This window comes from Strigops habroptila, chromosome 15, assembly GCF_004027225.2.
Source record: "Strigops habroptila isolate Jane chromosome 15, bStrHab1.2.pri, whole genome shotgun sequence".
Classification (NCBI taxonomy): Eukaryota; Metazoa; Chordata; class Aves; order Psittaciformes; family Psittacidae; genus Strigops; species Strigops habroptila.
The window spans coordinates 5,984,288-6,008,077 of NC_044291.2; the positions used below are offsets into that span (position 1 = coordinate 5,984,288).

The window sequence follows — 23,790 nt, forward strand, 5'->3', positions numbered from 1 at the left end:
ACTTAAAAAGAAAGCAGACATAAAAGGAAAATGCAAATCAAAAAGTAAAACTTTTATTCTGTTAAAGTGTCCAGTCTTACAAGTCTTTCAGAGAACACAGTAGCAGCCTTCAGTGCTTAAGGTGGAGGTGCTGTTGATCAGCTGCCCAAACAATCCCACACACAAAGTGAATGTCATGATTCTGAAATGTTACATCAAGTTGCAGGTCTCGGATGCCAAACCACAACCCTGCTCATGCATTTACAAAATGGGAGTGAACAATGTTTAAGCCATGAGTAGCGTCTTAAATGGACACATTTGTCAGCTATAAAGGATGACTCAGGCTCGTTAGCCCCCTTCTCATTAAGTCTCCTCTAGAAAAAATTCCCCATTGTTCAATAAAATTCCTTTAAAGGAGACTGAGAGGGAAGAAGGGAAGGGCAAGTCCAGAAATCCTAAGTTAAGCCTTTCTTTGTGTGAATTCACCTTTGCTACTGGGGGTCCAGCAATTCAAATACAGCTACTTTTGAAATGGGATTTCAGAGCAGAGATACCTGGAGGATTTCATGCTGCTGGAGCAGTTGAACATTAACCTACCACTGCAGCTGGAGGGAGAAAGGTCTGAGTCAATGCTCTTGTGCAGACCCAGCTCTGCTTCACGCTCTGTAAGAATGCAGGTAGGACAGAAAACTGTTTTGGCACATACATAGTGACACTACAGGATCCACTGTGTGGCCAAACAGTGGGGAAAGAAGTTTCCTTCTAAAACGTGAGAAGAAAAAAAGAAGTGAAGTTTAAGCAATGGTTGTACTAGTTATCATTCACACAGCCTTACCTTCAGTAACATTTCAGAGTAGATGACTTTACCCTGTTTTGGAGTAGAGTTTATGGAACGACAATATTGTTTGTTAGGGAGACGTCAGGCCAAAAGGTAAGAAATCTCTCCATGGTTGAAAGAAAAAGAATCAGAGGGAAGAGCTGGCTTCAGGCAGAGACTAGTCCAAACACACTCGAAGGAGCAAGTGCCTCTGTGGAAAGGTTACATTAATGTCTCTCTAGAGAAGGCACAGCTATTAATGAGGAAGAAAAGTTACTCCTCCTCTGAAGGACAACTAAAATTTCAACCATCCAAAGAACTCCAACCACGCGAGTCCCTTTCCAAAGCAGACAAAAGGTAAGGAAAGGAAACAATGTCACAGCTGTTGAATCAATAATGGTTGCAACTTCTTTCCGTACACCTCATCCTCTGTAAAGGATGTGTTATTGTTCTCAGAATTCCTAGAATCATTTGTTAGAGAGGGGTAAAAAAATAAGAGGACCTCAGTGTGGTTCAGCAACAGAAAGCCACTTAATACTATTTATGGTAATGAACACCAAAAACTTGAAAATTAAGTGAGCTAAATGATGTATAAATGGTAATAAAACTAAAAAATGAGGTAGGATATTCCCAGGAAGTGACAATTAATACCAAAGAAACCACATCATGAAAGATACCTGTAACCATTCAAACTGGCAGAGAAAATGAATTCCAGCTGCTGAGTTAACTGGGGGCCATATAATAAAAGCAGAAAACAAACTTAAACATAGAATAACTGCAGCTAACATTCCAGTGCACAGTTTCAGAGATGCAGCAATATTGAACACATTTCCAAGGTTTGGTATTCTTTACCTTTCAGCTGGTTCAAAATAATTAGTTGCAATGTATTACTTTTTGGGGTATTCAGCAGGAAGAATAGAATTCCATTTTACTAACCTTTGGTCCTAACATGGGATGAGCATGCTCGTGATCTACAGGGGCTCCAAGAACTCATTCAGCTCAGAAGTGCTATTAAGGAAACAGTTGGTTTTAATTCAACTTGTCTGGTTTAGCAGCTAATAAATAATGTGGTTTGTTATTACTATAGTGCTTTGAAAAGCCTGTCAGAAGAACAAGACACTGACCAGACCATTGATCGTCTGCTTAAGTTGGAACATTTTCTCAACACACAGATCAGTGTCAGAAATAAACCCCCTAAACTTTAGTTTGATAGAAACTTAAAGGAAAATATAATATACACTGATTGGATACTTGCAAGTGAGAAAGGATCCTTGATGTAAGCTCATCCCTCAAAGACTGAACAATCCAGATGTATGGGAAGTTGATGACTCACTCTGCTGTGGGTTGAGTTTTGCAGCAGTCCTGAGCAGTAAACGCATTCAGGACCTCACAGTTTAGACCTTATCCTTGAAGTTTTAAAAGCTTCTTCCATCTCATCGTATGAGACTGATATGCTGGAATCTGTATCTATTTAAGACCAAGAAGAACGTATCAGGAGTAAATAATACACATCGCTGTCTTGCAGAGTGGCAATGGATTTGTGTGCCATCCAATACAAGAAGTTATCAGCCTGCTCATCCCAATTTTGCCACACAGGAAGCTATCTCAAGCTTTAGCAGCCATGACTGAAAAGACTGAGCTTGGAATACTGTAAGAGCAGCAAAAAGCTAGTGTTTTCATGCATGCTCAATACTGGCCTGTCTTACAATTGCTTTGCAGACCTCAGGCAGTCTCTACACAGCGAGCAGCAGCAGTATAGCTCTGTTATTTGATCAGAAGTTAAGAGACAGTCTCTCACTTCTAGCAGAATAGCCTCTTGTCCACTTGTCCTATGGACATACATGGCAGTTCAGGAGGCTTGCAAGCTTCTAAAAGCACTGCAGCAGACATTCAGGAGCTGCTTATAGAAACTTCTAACCTAGCTGTGTAAAGTTCAGTCTGTGTAACTAAGACCACACCTGGAATCAAGAGTCAAAGCTCTCATCTATTATCTAGGCATACAGAAGAATCTGTCTGCTCCTGTAAGCTAGGTGAAAATCCCATGAAGTGCTTTGCTCTTTCAGTCCTGCCTAATGTAAAACACATGTTGTAAACCAGTTACCCAGTAGACTTGAATTCAAAGGAGAGTTCAAGCCTCTATTCAGTAGCCATTACTCTCCAGCCCTATTTTTTGGCACAGAGAAAGGGGGAAGGAGAAGCGAGAGGGGAGACGTTTCCTTCACCCTCCAACCAGCCCCAACACCCACCAGAAAGAACTGACTGGAAAACAGTATTACTGTAGTTAAGCCTGAAGCCATTCCTGGTTTACTTCAGAAGCATTAAGGCCACCTAGCAATTTCTGTCCTCTCTGTTGATCCAAAATGCTCATGCAAATAGAACAGGTACAATCCAATAAGCATCAGCATCAACACTCCCCCATCCTTTCAGCAGTGGCCCCATCTCTAACACAATTTCAAGCCACTAACCCTGTTAGAAACAAGAAGAGCTTTTACAGTACTCTGCCTCCCAGAGATTCAATTATTCCCTGGACTGTTTAAACTTCTCATAATGAATGGACTAAGGGAGGCAGAATTTACATCTTTCCTAAAAGCAGTTTTATAAACAGATCTCCTGGATTTTAACATAGCTTTATTTAAGCATCTGAACATCAACAAATCCAGAGCCCAGTTAACATTGTTCATGGTTTCAGCATGTTGTGTGTATATATATATTTCATATCTTACATCTGATGAAGAAAGCCACAGCGTGCCTTATTGCCCCAACATCCAAGGGATCACCACAATTTGCCAAGCCAGGGCACTTGCTGGCATCTTGTCCAGAAACCACTCTGGAGATGGCTGCAGTTTCCCCCCTTTTGTACACACAGGAGGCCTCCAAACTTCTCGTGCCTCAGCTTGCAGCACTGCACCTTGGAGCCAACCTGTTGGTCTGATGCAGAGTATTGTAACCAGGACCTGCAGGTCCATGAGCCTCCTTCTTCCTTCTGATGGAAAAGAGCAGACTTAGGGTGTATTGTAGGCACACCTTAACCACTCCACCTTAAGGACATGATTATCAGTAGCTATTACAAGTTATCTACCTCTGCCAGTGCAGAAGCTTGGGGTTTTTTTGGTCAGACAATACCAAACAGGTCAGACTTGTTTCAATAAAGACTGCTCTGTCCCAGGGATCTAGAAGAGCTCAGTCCACAGAGGATTCTCATACCGCTCCTTAACACTTGAGGGAATGAAAAGCAGAAGAAAAAGGAGGGCAGGTTTCTTTTCCAGCACCAGGTTCAATCAGCATTAGCCTCTTATTTAGGTCAAGAGATGTCACAGGATCTGACAGCTGCTGAAGTGAGGAAGACAACAGTAAAGAACAACCAAGCAGATCTGTAGACTGCATTCATGAAAAACACTGGCAAAGCCTCTAACAACTTAAGGGGAGAAAGCAGGGGGGGAGGGCAAGAGGTGCAGAGGAAACCTGGGTATTCCTCTTTACTAACACCACCAACCCCAGGAGAGACCCTGACACACGGGCCAGTTGTATGTTCATATTTGATATGTGACAAAATACCACGAATTTAAAAGTAGCTTAAAAACTTTAAAAGCCAGGTCCTGAAGCTACTCAATGCTTCGGGGAGAACAGATTAGACAGTCCAACTGCTTTTTATTCAGATCTTCTCCCACTTTCACTATAACCATCCATTTCAGAACAGGCTAAAGCCCTGGAATTATGTCAGTTAGTGCCTCCAGCACAGCAGCTGGAGAATGATGCTGTGTGATACACTCATCAGCACAAGTGACTTGGAAGTGTTAAAATAGTGCAATCTTAAATGAGCAGATAAGAGCTTGGGGGGGGGGTTTGGTTCCTTCTCCAGAGGCAGAGGAGAAGGTGGGGAGTGCAAAGGGGAAAGAATTAGTAAAAAAAAAAAATAAATCCTGCATTCAGGCTCATGTCCGAGATAAACTTATCCCCCAAATCCTAATGCCAGCATCAAGATGAAGTGAGCTGTTTGTATCCCATCCCACCCCACTGCAGGGCCTCACTGACTGAATCTCTGAGTCAGAGGGAGACAGTACCAAGTGCCACAGAGATGGAGGCTCAAGAGGTTTCCTAGTCTCTTGATCTTTGCTTGCAGGACACTGGACATTCTCAGTCCCTGACATGTATAAGCCCTATTTGGAGCAATGCAGCAATCCCCACATTTCCTTCTCTCCTCTATTCAAAGGTCATTTTCTTCTCAGCAGCACCATCCACCTCATCCCACTTCCTGTCCAGAAGAACAGCAACACCTCCTACTCTCACTGGCCCTTGCTCAGAGGCCAACTAATCTGTCTTGATCCTCATCCTGATCCCAAGCTTCCCCCATCCTGCATCTGAGGCAAGAGGCAGCCTCAGAGTCATGTTTATTCAGGGACTCCTTGGCTAGTCTGGTAGTGATCAGAGGGGAGAAAGGGAAGGATCTGGGGAAAAAGGGGACTGGAATGGCCTTTTGTTTCCTTCTAGCTGGTCAGAGGCTTTTCCCTTTTTTTCAGGGGTTCACGCTTGCTCTTTGTCTGCCCTCCACAGCCGCTCTTTGACTTCCAAGGGCAGTGTGTTGAACAGGTCCTCCTCTACCACAAGCCCACTGCGTTTCAGCAGAGGACATTCCCCCAGCTCCACAGGCAGGCACTCCAAGCGGTTCCCTCGTAGTTCTATCTGTGACAGGTTTGTGAGCTCTCCAACCCGGGATGGAAGTGACTGCAGCACATTGTTTCCCAGGTTCAATGTTCTCAGCTTCCTGCACTGGAACAGCTCTGGTGGGAGACTCTCAATCTGGGAAAAAATAGATCAAATCAATCAATCATAGGCAAAGTCACCAGCAAACAGAGATGCTCACGAGAGACCTAGAAGCCCACGTAACACTTAAGGTTTACAGAGCATGTGTTTTGATCACTTCTCCTTCAAGTGAGCTCCTGCTTTCAACCACAAGGACCATTCCCATAGTAAAAGTCACTCCACCACGACTGTATGGATTCCTCTTCCAGACATTGTATTAGAGATCACCAGTAATGGTGGCTAAAGCAGAAGACATCACCAAGGACAGAACTAGACAACCAGAAACCTGCTCACAGCTGGCTTATAATGTCACATGCTCTTTCCATCCCAAACCCTTTATACCATCATTAGATCATAGCACCTTTGCTTTAAGTAGCCATTGTACAGTTGGTATTATACTGAACACCATAAAGACTGGATTTAGTCCGGACTCTTAGTTTGGCTGTAATAAGAGCAAAGGCTACATGGGTACAATCTCCAGGCCCTGAGAACTGGGACTATTCTTCCGTCATTTCTGTTGGCCTTTGAAATGTTGCAAAGACTTTCTAGGCTCCAAAGCACAGGGGGGTTTTGACAGTGACAAAATGCAACAAAAACCCATGAAGGCACCACCACCTTCATGTATCCATGAGTCACTAATTTAGTAAAGCTTATTTTAATAGTCCAGTCCTCCCAAAGAATTTCTAGGGAAATGACATGGCTAAGGTTTAACCAACACACGGCTAGAAACTACATGTAGCAATTCAGTATTGTCCCCTTAATTCCAAGTCTCAACTTGGAGGCTATCATTTGCCTTTAAAAGCAACCATGTCCTTTTATGCATGATATCATTCCTGGCTAAATTAGACTGTAATGAGATGGAGTCCAAGGAAAGTTCTGAATGAGATGGAGTCCAAGGAAAAGCCAAAATGAAATCAGACCAATGAAAGACACTTCAGTCATTGTTACTGTCGAGTGTTTTGCAAACAGCAACATGCAATCAAATGATCACAGACTCTGGAAAATAATGGTGTTATTTAAGATACAAGTATTGGTTTAGGAAGGAAGCAATGTGCTATAATACAGCCTGCTTCCCAGAATGGTACACCAGTACCAGCCAGCGCCAGAAGTCTCTATTTGCTAAGACTGCTGAGCGAGGAGAGGACATTGGAAATGCCAGTCCTACCAGCGCTTGTGCTTCTTGCTATCACTGTTTACTGTAAGCAACCAGGCTGTTAGAGCCTCAAGGCAATTGTGGCACCTGCAGACAACTGTTTAACTGGCTCCTCACCACCTTTTGCTTCAGAACAGGTTGGAGAGGAGGCTGCTGCAGCCTTGCTGTTGCATTAGCATTTTTTTCAGAGAGAAATAGGTGGTGCCACACTATTGCTGCAGAAAACAGAGCTGCCTTTAACTCCTTTCATCCAAGAGATGCTCCACCCCAAAACTGCAGAGGATACACTGCAGATTAACCTGCAGGAAGCTCTGCAATGAAGGTTGCCAGAAGATAAATGGTGCAGAATTATAAGAGTTCTGAACAGAATCGTAAGAATCTGAGTCCCTCATGTTTGGTTAATGCCATCCTCGAACTGTCTGTATCAGCCCCACTTGTCCCAAGAAAGTATTTTGGGTTTTAATTTAATAGGAAATGATGTGTGCATACCAGGAAGTTTACCAGAGCTTCAGGCACCCATACAAACAGAGGCACAGTCATCCACTCTGTTAGTGCTGGGAAAACCAGGTGAGCAGCTATTAAACTGGGATAGCCAAACGGCTGCTGCTTGTCTGCCGCTACTCTTCAGTGGTAGAACACTGAACTGAACTGCCAGACACTAACTTCAAAATGCTGGCTGGAGTTTTAGTAACCCTGTGTAACACTGAACTCCATTAGCAATTAAATCCTTGATTTGAGAGCATTTCCCCTGTGAAAAGCCAAATCATACTGCAGCTGCTCTGTCTGCCTCTCACAGCCAATTTGACAACGTTCAGTTATTAATACACCTTGCCAACACCAGTGAGGATCTTGATATATGGCAGTGAAAACCAGGAGTGCTCCAGGACAATTCTACTCCATATTCCCAGAAGAACCCGAAAGCCACTAATTAGATCTGTCTGTAATTTGTAGTTATGTTACAGCCTTTTGCAACTCCAGGTGGTAATAAACTCCAAGAGAAAAAGAGCCTCCCAGGAATCTGCAGACAGAATGAATGAAAGCTTCGGCAAGCCAGCCAGCTCAGTACATCTGTGCAGTCAAGAACTGATCTTTGTGATATACATGGTAAATGAAGTCTCCTTAATCCCAAACACAGCCAAAGATTCAGGAAAAAACACAGCTACAGTTTGCTTTAAGCAAATAAACACCCTCCAAAACAAGCCAAGAAACAACTGGTGGTAATCAGGCAGCACAGAACACTTGGTCATCCCCTCTAACCTGCCCTGTGCTTAGACAGACTTAATCAGTTAAGGCTTAGACTTAACCTGTCTGGGATTACACAAGAAAATCCACAGCCATCATGCTGAGGCATAGCAAGGTGCCATCATATTTTCTCCCCTCTGAAAAATCAAGGAATTGCCACAGTTCACACACTCACATCCTGATAAGCCCAGTTTAGCTCACTCTGCCTTGAGTAAGGACACTGCAGAAGATTGCTTTGCCCTCTCCAAAGTCACATTAAGCTACACACAGACCTGCCCTAAATGGCTGCTGCCACAGCGTATGTACATGACTGAAGTACATCAGGTCAACTGCATAGTTCTAGATTTAGACTATTGTTTCTCAGATCTCTATTTTAAACCCAGAACCGATGTCAGTCTCGAGACTACCAGCTTCCAACTGCAGAGGAACAACTGAAAGCCAGGATTTCTAAACAGCCTCCAAATGGCCCTTAGAAGAAATGCTAGAGAACAAGGGCTGCTCAAAGACCCTGGAGTTATTTGCAATGTTTTGCCTTAGATAAACCCCTCAGAGAAACAAAAGCTTGAGAATTTAAACAGAACAGCAGTGCCAGGAGGATTGCACGCACCATTGTAGCATGTTTAAACACACAGGTAACACTTACCCTGTTGGCTGTCACAGCCAGATTCTGCAGGTTTTGAAGAAGTCCAACATCTGGTGGTATAAAAGTCAAGTTGTTGTGGCTGAGATCTAAATAGCGAAGTTTCCGGCAATAGAAGAGCTGGGTGGGGATCTTCTCTATCTTGTTACGGTTCAGGTAAAGGCGCTCTAAGTTAGTGAGGTTGCCTATCTGCATGGGGATGTAGGCAATGTGGTTGTACCACAATTTAAGGCAAGTGAGACGATGTAAGTGCTGGAAGCTGATGATTTCCTCAATGGTCTTTAGGTTGTTGTCCTTCAGGTCTATCTCCTGCAGATTGTGGAGGCTAAAGATAGAGTGAGGAATTCGTTCCAAGTCACAACGGATCAGCTCAAGCTCTGTCAAGTTGACCATTTTCTTAAGGCTGTTGAGAACAATAAGCTTGGTGCCCTCATTGTTGATGGAAAGCTTCTGAAGATGCACGCCAACATCTGTCACCACCTGCGGCAGCTTGGTGAGGTTACTCTTCAACCTCAACACCTTCAGCCTCTTCAGTTCCCTCAAGCCATCTATCACAATGTACCGGTTGTTTTCAGCACTCAAATTCCCTGTCAAATGAAGCTCCTCTAGTGTCTTCAGGCTATAAATCCAAAGTGGAATCTCCTTAATGTCTGTGAACTTGATGTGGAGAGATTTCAAATTCTCCCTTAAGAAGGCAAGAGCTGGAGCCTCAATTTTGGCAGCTGTGTGGTAGAGCCACAGTTCCTTAAGGCTGGTGAGCTGAGCAATGCTTGGGGGAATAGTGACATCAGGGATAAGCTCCAGCTTCAAGACCTCTAACTCAATGAGGTCAAAAACCGTGTCAGGGATGCCGCTCAACATGAAAAGATGCAGTTCCAGCTTATCCTGGGAGTTCTTGGTGATCCTTTGACGCAGCTTCTCCAAAGTCCACTCATTGTTGAGGTTCAGCTGCCGCAGTTTGTTCTCACTCACCTCCGACAGAAAGACAGCGAAGCGCTTGGAGTAGAGGGGGTCATACTGATCAATCAGATGGAGCATAAAAGCAAAGTCATTTTTCACATCAGGGATGTCACTGTAACTGCTCTCCTCCCGGATGGACTCAAAGGAGTATTTCTTGAGTGATCGCCTCAACATCCACCAGAGTGTGTACATGCAGATCAAGCCATAGAATATCACCAGACTGATGTAGAAAGAGGCCAGAATCTTGAAGAGAGTGGCCAAAGGATGAGCACAGCGGTACATCCTGTAGCCAGTCAAGCTCTCAATGTCCACTTTACAGTCAACATCAAAAGTTATGTTGTTGACATAGTAAACAGTATAGCAGATGATCAGAATGAACTTGATCACTTTGATGATGGTCTGTCTCATGTACAAGCGATAAACTATATCTCCCTCTTCCACGTGTGTGCGGAACTTCTTCACTTTCTCAAAGAGTGCTTTGGCCTGTTCACCCTCCTTCTTGTCCAAGACACCAGTCTCAGACCGGTCCACAATCCCTTGTTCAATCCGAGACTTTGTTCTCTGCAGCATAGGAACAGTGGCTTCCACATCCTCACTGACCGTGGAGGATTTCTTGTCCATTGAGCCATTCATTTTCCCAAATGCTGGCTTGGTATCACTCTCTTCCACCACTGTCTCAGATAATGCCCTTGTTGTCCATGGAGAGTCAAAACACTTAAGCAAAATAGACACAAAATGCTCCAGCTTGGAGCTGGTCCTTGGGAATTTGAACCAGAAGTTGCTACATGCCAGGAAGATGAGAGTATGTAGCAGCACCAGATAAGGAAAATACTTGGCAAACCAGTGAAGACGGTTCTCATAACACACCGCATCCACGTAGTTATACTGGTGCCGGTCCAAATCGTATCGTATCCCTGTAGGCCCTATATCAGTAGAGGGAACAAGACTAGAGTTATAGTAGGTACGCTCTGGGGTTGCAGCTGTCCAACCTCTGACTGAGTCATTGCAAGAGTCTTTGGTAATCCATTTACAGGGCAGACAAATCATTTTGTCCTGGGTGACCTGAAGTGTCCCTCCAAACACTGCAATCATCAGCATCACTATGGAGATGTAGTCGGTGAAGACGTCCCACCATGGCTTCAGGATGCGGTACGCGGGCTGGGTGTCAGCAAAGTAGCGCAACTCAGTGACTGGAATCATGATTCACCTGAAAGGAAACCAGAAGCAGCATTACCAGCTTGAACTGTTTTGTTCTGCTTTTCAAGAGAGCATCAGGAAAATCACAGTAAGTGCTGGCACAGCAAGACTGGAATTAGATGAGACCCAATTTCAAGTCACTTGGAGACAAATGAATAAGGCTTCTTGTGAGTAATTTGCTACAGCCGAGGCTGGTTTGTTGCTGTCTTCCCTGACAGATGAATTGTCACAAAACATCAGAACTGCTCCTTATCATTAGCAGTCTGTGAAGCAAGACATCCACACTCAAAGAAAGCTCACAGGACAGACTTGAGCTACCCTGGCCAGACCAGTATTTGGCAGTTTACTGGTTTTATCTAGGGATTTTATTTCAGGGATGAAGGAGTTTGCCAACACTGTTAGAAGTGATAAAACCCACACACAGAGCATAGCTGTCGTGAGTTTGATGCTGGTTTTACAGAGCTAGAAAATAAGTCTGTATTTGTGTGGTTCTCAAACCCCAGGGGCAAGGAAGAGGATTTACTTACAATATATTGTATTTCCTAGAACCACTGCATTGATGCAACTCAACATCACAAAGCAAGCTGGAAAAGGGAACAAAGTTGCCCGATATCATGACTTTTCCTTCCATGTAAGTAGTTTTGGCTTCCCCCCTTTGCATTCTCCAAGAAAAGATTAGTTACATGCCCTCTGACAGATTCAGTACTGAAATCCTGTAACAGCTGCTCTTTGCCTTATTTACTTTAGAATTAGCGGAAAGGGGAGACAGACTTAAAAGAGTTTACTTCCCTGACCAACCACTCCCACCTTGAGTTCATCTCAGCTGGGATTTAAGTGTCACAAAGGAAATCAAAAGGTTCTGGGAAGCAGAGGCCTTATGGCAGTGCTTGTTCTGTTCTTCAGACTTCCAGATGAAACCAAGCACATTCTTCAGCAAGCCAGAGAAAGCCCGGAAGCCAGGCTGCTCCATGAATAACTGAGCTCACAAAATTCCCCTATCTGACAGGCAACACAAACAAAGAACATGAAGTTATCGTAACTTGCTCTAATGATGGTGGAAAAGAGGTCATAACACATCATAATTGCTAACAAAGTTCAGGAGTATGACAACATTCAATCATGTTGCCCCAACCCACAAGATATCATTTGTACAGACAGTGCCAACAAGTCCTGGGAGTTGTGCAAGGTTGACAGCAGGTTTCTACGTAGCACTGGCTGGGAGAAAGCTTTCTCTGACAAGTGGGGCTCCCACACCACCTACTTTGGTAGAATTCAAGTTTGCACTTAAAATGAACTTCCAGCACAGAGCTGCAAAGGAAGCCCTACCTAATATGAACTCAAAAAGCACCACATTCCCCAGAGACACTAAATACAGAACTCTAGTCCCTGGTTTGCTGCTTACAACAATAAGTGGTTAAATGCCAGCTTTGACTTAGTGCTACTTGCTAAAGCTACAAACAACTAGAGGTGGTAGATTGAAAGATGACAGTCATCTCTGAAGAAGTGTTTGCCCTTCTGCCCATCCAGTTCCAACACTACATTTGTCCATCACAAAAGGCAGACTGGGGTAACTCTACAAGCAAAATTATTATCTGAAGTGAGGAATTTTGAGAGAAAAATGGCATTAACTGTTCTAGAAGCTCAGAAAAACAAGCCGAACAGAAATTCGACTGATTTATCAACCAGTGAACTCATACAATCCTGGTACAAGATGCAGAAAAAAAGGATGAAAATAGCCATATAGAGCACTGTCAGAAGAAACTATTGTCCTGGCTGCAGAGCACTAGTGAAGTGGCTGGCGTGTCTGTGCAGAACAGCCTGCATTGAGCAGATTAGGGCAGGAGGATTTACACATTCACAGGGAGAGGGAAGAACAGGCAAAACTTCTGAACAGCATCTGAGCAGCCAGAATAAGAGGAGTGACAAGATGTTCAGAGCCCTCCAAGTCCTGATGCTTGTTTGCTGCAAGGCCTTTCAGCCATGCCTCAGCTTCCTTCTCTGAATACATCCACCTCAGGGAGGAGAGTCCATTTGCAAGACACATTTGAGAAGAGCTGCCTGTGTATACGGCAGAAATACTAATTCAAGGATAAACAGTACAGCCCCTGCACTCCAGAACACTGCAAATGAAGGCAGCAGCTAAACAGCTCCCTGAATCACAGCTCCTGGTGATTTATGTCTCCTCAGTTTGTCTACATAGACAAGTAAATTCAAAGTCAAAACCCATTTCATATCTGTGTTTTCTGCAGGAGAGTCCAATGCTCTGACACATGCCTTTAATCGATACTGATGGAAGCTCTTCAGAGGCACCAAACCAGGATATATACATGATTTCTTGCATGTGCACTTTGTTTTGTTAGGACCCTACTACATCAGGCTAGGAAAAGAAGACAATTCATAGAGAAACCAGGAAGTTCAGCTACTGCAAAGTTTCAGAGCCCGGACAGGACCACTGTCATACTGCTGGACTACAAGCTAAAACAAACAAGACAAGAACAACTTGCCCTCTCTGTCACCCTCTGCATCCCTCCCACTGTAACCAGACTGAGGGAGCAGAGTCCTGCACTTCTACAGTCCAAATAAGAGAAAGCCTGGAGAGCTTTGCAAAAAGGCTACTGCAGTTATCTGCTGAAACAGTTAACTTTGATATGGCTTAGCTTCCGAAATCCAACTATGCTTGCAGGTCAGCAGAGCTTCAGCTCTACCAGACTCATAACCCAGGGGAGGCTTTGAGAGCCAGAGGTCTCACTACACAGGACCTTAAGGCTCCATGAGAGTCCAACAGCAGTCTCCCAGCAAGCACACATCTTTCTTAAACACTCTTGCCAGATGTGATGGAAAGCTTTTATAGTGACTCCTTCTAAACTACATCTAAGAGGTAACAAATGCTGCCATACCATCCACTGCTCTCCATAAACAATGTGCAGGATCCTCTTTTCTTTTCAGGAACATGCAGTGAAAACACCAATGTTGTTCATAAAAACTGGTCCCTATGTAAACAACTCCTTACTCCTCCTACCCCACACTGAGGAAGAAAATACATATATATTTATCTCTTTTCTCCTCCCTCCAAAGCTTCATCACTCTCAGTAGAGAAACTTTTGCAGGAATTGTCAAGGCCTTTCATAGTTACTCCTAGAAGTAACTGCAATAGAGAAGATCTCTTCAGGAACTGGAGTCTCATGGCATTTGCAGCCTTGAGCTGTAGTGCTGGGCTGCTAGTTTTGTCCAATCCAGGAAATGCCTAATTTCTTCTCTTATGAAATGCCTAATTCCTTCTTTTAAGAAATCAACCTTGTGCTTACTTTGACTTTTCTCTCAAGATAGCTAGGAAGGAAACCAAAAAGAAATCAGCACAGCAAGCTCCCTAATTCTATTTACTAGTTACATGGGGTAGGAAATTTTCCTTTACACTGTGCACCTCCAAGACAGCTAAAAAAAAGTCATCCAGGAGTCCCATGATAGTCTATTACAGCTCAGTGTCAGCAATTAAACCCCGGTAGGGTGGAGCAGGAAATCTGCCTTCCAGTAACAATGATGGGGTCACTGGAGGAAGAAAAGGACATTCACATCAAAGTCCCCACTCCTCCTGGCAACGGTGGAGACCCTGCTCAAGTCCCAGAAAAAGAACAATTAAACTGGGGCCACCTCTACAGAAGCTGGATTTTGCCATGTCTGTCTTAGCCCCTGCATCTGCAGTAAAAAGGAAAATTGCCTACCAAAAAACTTGAGAAGGCAGGTGGGAAAGTTGCATCCCTCCTCACCCAGATCTCCCACGCACGCAATCCATTTCTAGATCCTGAAAGACTGTTCCGCATCAAGATGCAAACGTCATCTTTATTTTGTGGACACCATTTTGCAATCATTTTAGAACGTGATTCTTGTTGCAACACTCTCCCTTCTGGATTAGAGCAAGCAGTTTTGCTGCTGGGGTTGATGACAACAGCAGATTAACTGTGAGATGTCAGATTCTCAGGTGCCATCTCTGTCACTTGACATTACCCTGTGGGGTGGGATTATTCCTATCAAGACTGTGATCCCAACCACTATTCAGAAACCAAGCAGGTAGCTGGAACAGAGACTCTCCCAACAAGAACACAGGCAGCAGAACAGCACAATTTACGTGGAGGATACTATTCTGGCATAGGACTAGGAATAAACCTTGCGTGAAGACAGCTGGCCAAAAATAGAGTTACCTTCCTTGTGACCAAGACCAGACCAAGCTCCACAGGACCAGCAGGCATACTGCAGAGGTTCCAAGCTTCTGCTTGAACTCAGGAGTTGAACTCCAGCATGCTTTGTCAGCAGGAAAGCGTTTACAGTGAAGAAGCTTCATTTGCTAAGACACTTCTGTCATGCAGCCTCATTAAAGGTGGAACACCGAACACACGAACTGAGTGAAGGAGTTTATAGACAGGAACAGTCATAACTGGAAAGGAAGTACTGTGCCAGAGTAGTCTTGGTAAAGAAGGACCCAAGCTCATTCTTGTATGCCTCAAGTTGCAGAACTTCCCAGTTGGAGCTCAGAAGCAGGCAATTTGCTTACGGTACAGTTAATTGTTGCATGGAAGGCATCAATACTTAGATTTTGAAAGAGTGCTTTATTCAGGTTTAAAGGCAAGTCGATTTCACAAAATCTGCATAAGCTGACAGGTAGGAACATCTCTGCCTAACCTCCTGTCAATTTATCAAAAGCATAAGGAAGTAAGTTTTCCAAGGGTATAATTAAACAGGCAAACTTTAGGTATTGCACAGAGGGGGGAAAAAGTGATATTAAAGTGTCTGTCTCAGAGGTGTTTCAGCTTTTGCATTCCACAGTGCTCTCCCAGCTACCACACAGTCCCTGAGCAGTCCCTCACCCCCAAGAAATAACTTGACCTTTGAAGGTTTCAGCTACACCAAAGCAGCACTACTTGAAGCACTATAATTCACATCCATTATAAAAATATAAACTAACCCAATCCTTTATAGCAGCAAATCTGAGATTGTACAGGGAAAGATCTGTATGCCAAAGCTTCATCATCACACAGCATCATCAATCCAGCCTAAATAAATATGCTCCCGAAATCTTTGCACATTCCATGTTTAAATATAACATACCTCTTCAGTGCCTGCAGATTCACCTGGATCCAGATGAATCCCATCAAGGATTCCTTTTGCCTGATGACCATCCCTGCCTTAGCCTACTGGACACCTACCTACGATATGCAGCTCAGCCTCCCCATTAATGCTGAACAGGCTGATACAACAGAACAAACAGCAGTTTCAGACTTACATAACCAGCCTGCCAAACCTACCCAAACTTCAGCCAACCATAAGCATCACCAAGTACTAATCCTATGTTTTACTAGGCACACCTGGAGGAGAAAGATAATCACACGTATTAGAAGAACAGAGACATTCTGAGCACACCACACCTAAATAGTAAAGTCAGTCAGAAACAAGATTAAACGTATCTGGCTGACAGAGACATCATACAGCAGCATGTACCTTACTAGATAAAGGCTGACAGAGCTGAGAGCATGAATGCCTTCCACAAATCTCAGGACTCCTGCGATATTTAACAAGTTCAAGGTATTCAACTGCCATAGGAACAAACATCCTCCAGTTTGGAGGACTGCTCTACCCAAAACCATCCAACTTAAACAAGTGAAGATTGATTTATTCCTGACAGGCACCTGGCTGAGCAGTGCTTGAAATTCCTGCCTGCAACGGCTGGCCAGCATGACCAGCTAGGGGCAAAGTGAACAGAAACAACATTGCTGTTCTGTCTCACTGGCTAGTTTGTCAGCTTGACTCACCACTTGCTGAATACTTTATGCAGCCTCCTCCTTTCTGTTGGCCATCCTGTTACTAATGGAGCTACTGGCAAAATAGGACTACACGGAAGATCTCATGACGTGCACAAGAATTTAAGTTTGCACCCTTACTTCCAGGACCTTCCCGAAATCAGGGCAGTCCTCCTCCCCATTAGTGGCATGCAGCTTTCAAGTGAGGCAGTCTCATAATACAGTGTTAGACAAGTAGACATGGATGCATTGGGTGTTGGACCTTGCAACTCTTTTGTTTCCACTATACATACTCTTAATTCTCAGCGGATTTCCTTCTAAGATTGGGGACTGTAAAGCAGAAGTCAAGCACTGCTGTATTTCTTACCTCTCAGAAGCCCAGAGAATAAGGGAGTTGTTCATGTGCTGACAGCATCAGAGGTAGATAAGGGAAAGAAAAACCTTGATGCTGTTAAGGCCATAGCCCTGATTATTGACGAGCTACAACATGTTGCAGTAAGTTTTCAACAGAGCAGAGCTTCCCTCCCCAGCATGCTGCCACCTGAAATCCTAAAGAAGGGCAGGACAGAGAGTTCTTTGTTCAAAAACCAGGAAATGTAAGAGCTTTACTGGTCAGAAATGGGACCGGGAATTTGCGTCTCCTCACCCATGTTTATTACACCCAGAATTAAAAAGTTAAAAAAGGAGGCTGAAACAGAGCTGCTTTCAGGCACCCCTCGGAAAACTTTCCAAGCACAGGGACAGCCACATGATCAACTAGCAAAGTCCAAGACACAAGGTGGAAAAGCTCAAGTGATTTTGTCCTTTGCTGTTTCGAAGTAAACAGCAGTGAAGCCAGATGCCAAATCCCTGACCAACCAACTGTTATCCCTACATAAGGCCCATTCTGCACTAAAAAAATAAATCCTTCCTGTGGGACATGTCTTCTGAGAGAGAGAAGATGTGAAGTTTAAAGGGTCATTTACCACTCAGACTAGCGGAAAAAGTTGTGGCACAGCAGCTTCCTAAGCTTACACTCTTCACTTGGTGGAACAACCAGTGAACTCAATGCTGAGAGCCAGGTAAAGTTGGTTTGCATACAACCATCCAGCAGCTGTTGGTTCATTCAGCCCTGCCCAAGCCACAGGATACAGCAGGATGGAGGGAACCAACTGGGTCACATCTTTACCGAAGCTCATGAAAAAGAATAATCCACTATGGATAGCACTTTATCATCTTCAAGCTACCCATTATTTGACTCTTCCTGTCAGATTCAAGACTGACATTCTTAACAGCCTAGCGCAATAGCTTCTGTTTGTCATCACACCAGCAACCATGTCCTAACAGGCACAGGGAAGAACATCTGCACTATCAGAACAATCCACGCTGGAGACCTGGCTTGGCCTGCCACATTTTTTGACTTCTGACAGTACTTTGCCCCAGCTGCACAGAACCGAACACGGTCTGAAGTTACCAGCATCACTGACACTATGAGCAGGGGCTGTATGTCAGTGTCATACAGCTATGTAAATTTAAGTGCTATGAGATGATTTGCAACAGTGAAGCAAAACAGAGAAAAACGTCCGTGTCAGCTGATAAATTATGAATATACATGGTCACAGGCTTCCTATCCAATATTCTTTTTCTCTTTGCCATTAGAAAGATGCTTCAAGGACAGGGCATTGGAGCTTGTCCTGGAGAAACACAACTGCCTTATTTCAACAGGACACTACGAAACACTCCCTTGTACTGACTAATGCAAGTGATTGAATTAATTTTATTAGTAACTACTTAAGATACAGACAGTAACAGCGTTAACTTGTAACAATCAGACCTCAGGAGCTGCAGGAGAAAGCTCCTCAGCATTTAATTCCAGCATTGAGAAGTCATACAAGAAAAGGTAACCAACTGTTTTCAGATAAAGACAGAAATGGTGGACAGAGCAGAACTCTGATGTATCTAACAACAGACTAAGAAATCAAGACACTAGATTCAAAGTGAGTTAAAACTTTTAAGGATCTTAATTGATAACAGACTGTCACAACATGCACAAATCCATGGGTGTTACCACAGCTGTTTTCAAGCTCAAAGAGACAAGCCAGTTAAGATGAAAGAAGATGCAGATAAGAGCAAGGCAAGATAAACAAGACATCAGCTATCAGCACAATGACATTTAGCCTCAGTCTCAAGAAAGAAAAGGAATAAGCCCCTATTCACATATTCACTATACCTTATAAGCCTTGCTTTCAGAACCACAAGCTGCAAAACAGTGACTGTAACTCCCAGCTCAGAATGTTTTCTGACTACATTAGTCGATTAATAAGGGACAGGCCATCTAACCTCTCATCACCAAGACCTGACAAAAACCCAAACTCTAAAGGAGAGCCTGTTAACTAACCCGGTACACACCTTCACTGTGCACAAAAGTAGGCTGCAGCTAGAGAAGCAGCTTGCAGATCTGTCACAAGAGGAGCTTTGTGAATTGCCGTGGTAATTTCACAGTAAATATTAACAATGCTAGGTACAAAGGAGAGGGAAGCGCTATCATATCAACAAGGAGGTCATGACTGAATAGCTTTTAGTTTCAAATGCAGTTTCATAGCAGCAGGAGGGGCATGTATAATCCAGCTACATCAACTGAATTTCAAGCCGCAATACAAAATATGCGTGCACCGCATCCACAGTTTAAGGAAAGAGCTGCTTGGAAGCATTCAAGATATGCTCTTCAAAGCATGAAAACTGTTGAGTGCCTGTTCAGTATTAGTGTGCATATCCTAAACCGAGGCTATTTCTGAAGACTGTTGAAAGAAATGCTCAGAAGAGGCTCACCACGCTGCAGCTAAACATGTTAATTTTTAACCCTTACCAAAACAATAGCTCTGCACACAAAAACCCCCATTGAGGACCCCACACCAAACTCCCAAACCCTTCTGCTCTGTGCTGCCCCACCACTCACCTGACACTGCAGCTCCATTTTCCTAGACACTGGTTAGGCTCAATTTAAAAGGAAGTGAAATTCACTTCTGCTGTTAACTACTTTACTGAACAAAACCCTTCTTTAGAGTGTGGAAGAATTACATGAAGGCCTCCCCTAAGCCTGCTCCAACCCCAAAGCAATAACATAATATCCATTTGACCTCCACTGCTTATTTAAAAGCATTCAGTAAGTCATCACTGGAAGGTTTCAGCCACTCCACATTTCAAACATGTAAACACTAGCTTCCAGCACATGGCTTTGGATATACTTTAAGGAAATGTTTATGTACATTGTCTTTGACCTACATGAATAAAGCTAGGGCTCCCAAATACCATGAGAGGATCAGTATGAAAAGCAAATCAGTGAACTGCCAGAACACTAACCAGAGCATCAGGCAAGTCTTAGGGATACTTGTATTCTGGAAGCAACATGCTGCACAGCTCGCTGGTCAGAACATGGCCAATCTGGAAAGCATTTCTCCTCTTGAAGATAAGCACAGAATTGTGCAATACTTTTCATCACTATCCTAGGGAAGAACCAAGGAAACAGGGAGTTTCTTGTAACTAGTTTCTGTCATTGCCTAATTGACGCTCACGCGGGTGACTCTCCAGCACGGTCCTAAGAGGTCACTGAAAGATCGCCTAGGAGATGCCTATACAGCAACACAAACATCACCCTGCAGGAAATGGAAGAGCTCCTCCAAACTAAACAGCTCTTGCTACTTCTTAGCTACATTCCTTTTAGGCCGCAGTCCCCAAACCATTTACTGGACAGTCTTCAATTATTTACCGTTTAGTGCACTGAGAAGTCAGGGTTTACGTGGCCAGGAGTTAGATGTATGCGTGAATATGTAACAGTTATATTTACTTTGGACAACGCTCAATTCCTTTTTCATCCTCAAGCTAAGAGTTCACTGAACTTAATTAGCACACCGCCACTCTCCCCACATCACCCTCTGATCAACCACCTTTCCTCCTTGCTCCTTATCAGTCAGCTCATCACTGCCCTGTGCTTTGCAACTACGTTTAAGTAGTATCCTGGTCACTTTTTTGGCTGTACCACTCAAAAGCTGGCCTGTAGCCCTTACCCTGCAGCTGGGTTCTGCTATCTGCACTTCAGTTCTCTGTGCTGGAAGTGGATGATATTCCTGCGTGCTGGATCCTGAGCAGGTGCTGAACCGTTGCATTCCCCACACGCCATGGGAACAGCTTCCCTGAAATGAAATGGAGATTGTCAGCAAAGAAGAGGGGATCAAGCTTACAGAGGGACCATGTCATGTAAAAGTTTTGTAAAAGCTATCTAAGAAGCAAGGAACAACTCAGAGGGTCACCAGGAACCAGAAAGAGTCTCCCTGATACCTAGAAAGACAGTAAGAGCTCTAACACCTAAGTAAAACTCTTAGGAAGGAATCTTTTTGGAATAACAGATGTTATTCCAAAAGAAGTTACCAAAAAGCAGGTGTTGCAGACCCAGCCAAAGGAGATGCTGAATATTAATGTTATAACTAAGACTAAACTAGTAGAGATAGATTAACCTCCTGGAAGAGTAATTTCTTTAGATAGGAAAAAGGATAAATGGCTTTACTACCTTCCTACTCTGAAAAGCCTGATTTTTTAATGTTACCATCAGGAGTACTTGAAAATGTAGATCATGTTCCTAACGGCTCTGGATTCAAGCAACTGTCCCCTTTTCCTCTCAACACACATCCACCAACACATATCCTTTTAAAGTGGCAGCAGTTTAGCACCACCACCAAGAATTACAACAGCTTTTTTTTTTTCCCTTCTTGCTTCCTGCATGTCAGCACGGGGCATGGGAAAACTGACAAGGGAACAGCCCAAAGCTCTGAGAGATCTCTCAAGCATCCAGCCTCCTAACTATTTGGAGAGGACTGAAGAACATCAGAAAGCATTCTGTCAACAATGGAGAAATGAAAAAGAAGAGACATCACTGGGGATAAAAACCCAACTCCACACTGGTGAAGATGTTCAAGACGACATGCCTCCTGATCCCAAAGTTACCATTAGGGCTGACAGATTATGAAGCAGCACTGTCATAATCAAAGCTATTCTATTTTAGCTGTGACAGACTGCTGCAAAGGAAGCGTTTAAGGGAGAGGATTCTCTGACCTTCTCTCCAGCCTCTTCTCAGGCAACGGCCTCAGCACCAGCCCGAAGCCCAAACACACCCGGCACCACAAGCCAGCCGCGCCTGCCCGCAAGCCTGCCACACCACCTCAGGCTTCCCGAAACGGAAAAGACATCCTTTATAAGAGACACATTAAAAACCACCCAGCCTCCCTCCACAGCACCGCTCCCAGATACAAATAAAGGTCTCCTCCCTTTTGCCGGAGCAGCAAGGTGCCCTGAGGAGGACACCCAGCACAAGGGACGGTCCTTGCCTCACCCCACAGACGCGGCGGGACCCACCTGCCTCCAGCCCCGGCTTCGCCGCCAGCCGCAGGCTGCCCCGCCGCCTGACAGCGCAGGGACGGCGGAGACACGGAGGACACGAATTACTGCCCAGTTAGTCAGCAAATCCTCCCCACCCGCCTGGGGCACTGTGAGGCGCAGCGCTCAGGACCGACCTGGCCGCTGCCGTCCCCTCAGGGCTGCGCCCCCCGCCACCACTGGACCCCGGCCCCAGCCCTGCTACTGCGGGGTCCGGTCCGGTTCCCCTCACAGCCCGGTCCCACCCGGGGCGGGGCACTCGTCCCCACCGCCCCGCCTGTCCGCACCCGAGCCGCAGCACCACGCCGCCCGCCTGCACCCACCTGGCCTCCGCCCTCCCTCACGCCGGCTCCGGCTCCTTTTGTTCGTCCCTAACCGCACCGGGGCGGCCCCACCCCGGAACTGACCTCACCCGCCCGCCATGGCGGCATCTGCCCGTCCCGCCGCTGCTAGCGAAGAGGGAAGCGAGGCGCCGCCATGTTGGGAGCGGGCATGACGAGAGCACGTCGCCATCTTTGTGCAGGGCGGCATTTATGGTGGCGGAGATAATGAGGAGAGGGAAGGGCGGGAAGGGGAAAGTGAGGGCGCGGCCGCCATCTTGGTGCAGGGCAGCGCGCAAGATGGTGAGCGTCTTAAAGGAGCCTCCGCGCTGAGCAGGCGGAGAGCTGAGCGCCTTCACCGGCTGGGAGTGACTTTGGAGTCCAGAATTGATTATTTTTTTGTCAAAAAACACCACATTTACCTCATTATTAAAGTTTATGACCCACCCATGATCAAGCCTAGTGGAGCCACATCTGGAGTAGTGTCCACCTCTGGGCTCCTCAGAACAAGAAAGACAAGGAGCTACTGGAGGGTCCATAAGGATGATCAGGGTCTGGAGCATCTCTTAAGTGGAGAGATTGCAGGACTGGGCCTGTTTAGTCTAGAGAAGAGAAGACTGAGAGGGGATTTCATAAATGCATATCAATATCTCAAAGGCAGGTGCCAGCAGGATGGTGCCAGTCTCTTTTCAGTGGTGCCCAGCGACAGGACAAGTAGCAATGGCCATAAACTAAAACACAAGAAGTTTCACCTCATCATGAGGAAGAACTTCTATACATTAGAGCACTGGCACAGGCTGCCCAGAGGGGTTGTGAAGTCTCCCTCTCTGGAGACATTCAAAAACCACCTGGATATGTTCCTGTATAACCTGCTCTAGGTGTCCCTACCTTGGCAGAGGGATTGAACTGGATGACCTCCAGAGGTCCTTTACAACCCTAAGGATTGTGATTTAATTTAATGCCATGTACAGCAACACTGTCCCACAGCCTGTGGTGCTGAGGGATGGCAGCCTCTGTCCCTCAGGAAGAAAAGGGAAGAAATCCAGGCCTGCTTTAGGTCCCAATTCAAGCTGGTGTCACCGCTGTGAAAACACAGAAGGGTAAAAAATTACATCTGCTATGCCCTGTGCAGGAAGAGGGATGGTACATAGCGCCGACCTGACCACCCAGTCCTCCTGCAGAACATGGTCCAGATCAGTGGAGAAAATGTGGTGAACATCTCAATGGACACCTCAAAAAATAGCAGATACAACTAGTATCAACATGAAGGGCAGTTAACAATAAGAGAGTGAAAATCATCTGAATTGTACCTTTTACCACTTTTTCCTTTAGGACGAACCTATGTGACATTTCTGAAGTGGAATACTTTGAAAAACCTGTTCCATTTCTCTAACAACAGCTCACCAAGCTAAGGCCACTGAAAAATACAGCATCAGAAATAGTAACACCCGTGCGTTATGAGGATATATCCAACAACAATTTTGTGG

At 44.9% G+C, this 23,790-nt stretch overlaps 1 protein-coding gene across 3 annotated transcripts; it reads right to left on the reverse strand.

The window, feature by feature from the left end:
- Positions 1–31: 31 nt before the first annotated feature.
- Positions 32–22,380, reverse strand: LRRC8A (leucine rich repeat containing 8 VRAC subunit A). 3 transcript variants are annotated; one of them, XR_003994454.1, is made up of 5 exons: positions 22,307–22,380; positions 20,621–20,746; positions 8,635–10,798; positions 3,520–5,593; positions 32–2,263 (listed from the first exon to the last, which is right to left on the reverse strand). XR_003994454.1 is itself a non-coding variant. In XM_030506869.1 (4 exons), exons 3-4 carry the CDS (start codon positions 10,789–10,791, stop codon positions 5,318–5,320), a joined length of 2,433 nt encoding a protein of 810 aa, XP_030362729.1. In that variant the 5' UTR covers positions 10,792–10,798; positions 20,621–20,746; positions 22,307–22,380; the 3' UTR covers positions 2,487–5,317. The 3 variants fall into 3 exon arrangements, 2 of the variants coding, with proteins under 2 accessions (XP_030362729.1, XP_030362730.1); XM_030506869.1 differs by lacking the exon at positions 32–2,263 and having other exon boundaries at positions 2,487–5,593; XM_030506870.1 differs by lacking the exons at positions 32–2,263; positions 20,621–20,746; positions 22,307–22,380 and adding an exon at positions 11,596–12,374 and having other exon boundaries at positions 2,487–5,593.
- Positions 22,381–23,790: the final 1,410 nt, after the last annotated feature.

What these genes read in the sequence shown, in the direction of transcription:
- LRRC8A (XM_030506869.1), bottom strand. Translation starts at nt 10,791, where the DNA reads ATGATTCCAGTCACTGAGTTGCGCTACTTTGCTGACACCCAGCCCGCG. An exon ending in TGGCTGTGACAGCCAACAGG is followed by an intron (nt 5,594 to 8,634) that starts GTAAGTGTTACC and finishes ATTTTTTCCCAG; the next exon opens with ATTGAGAGTCTCCCACCAGA.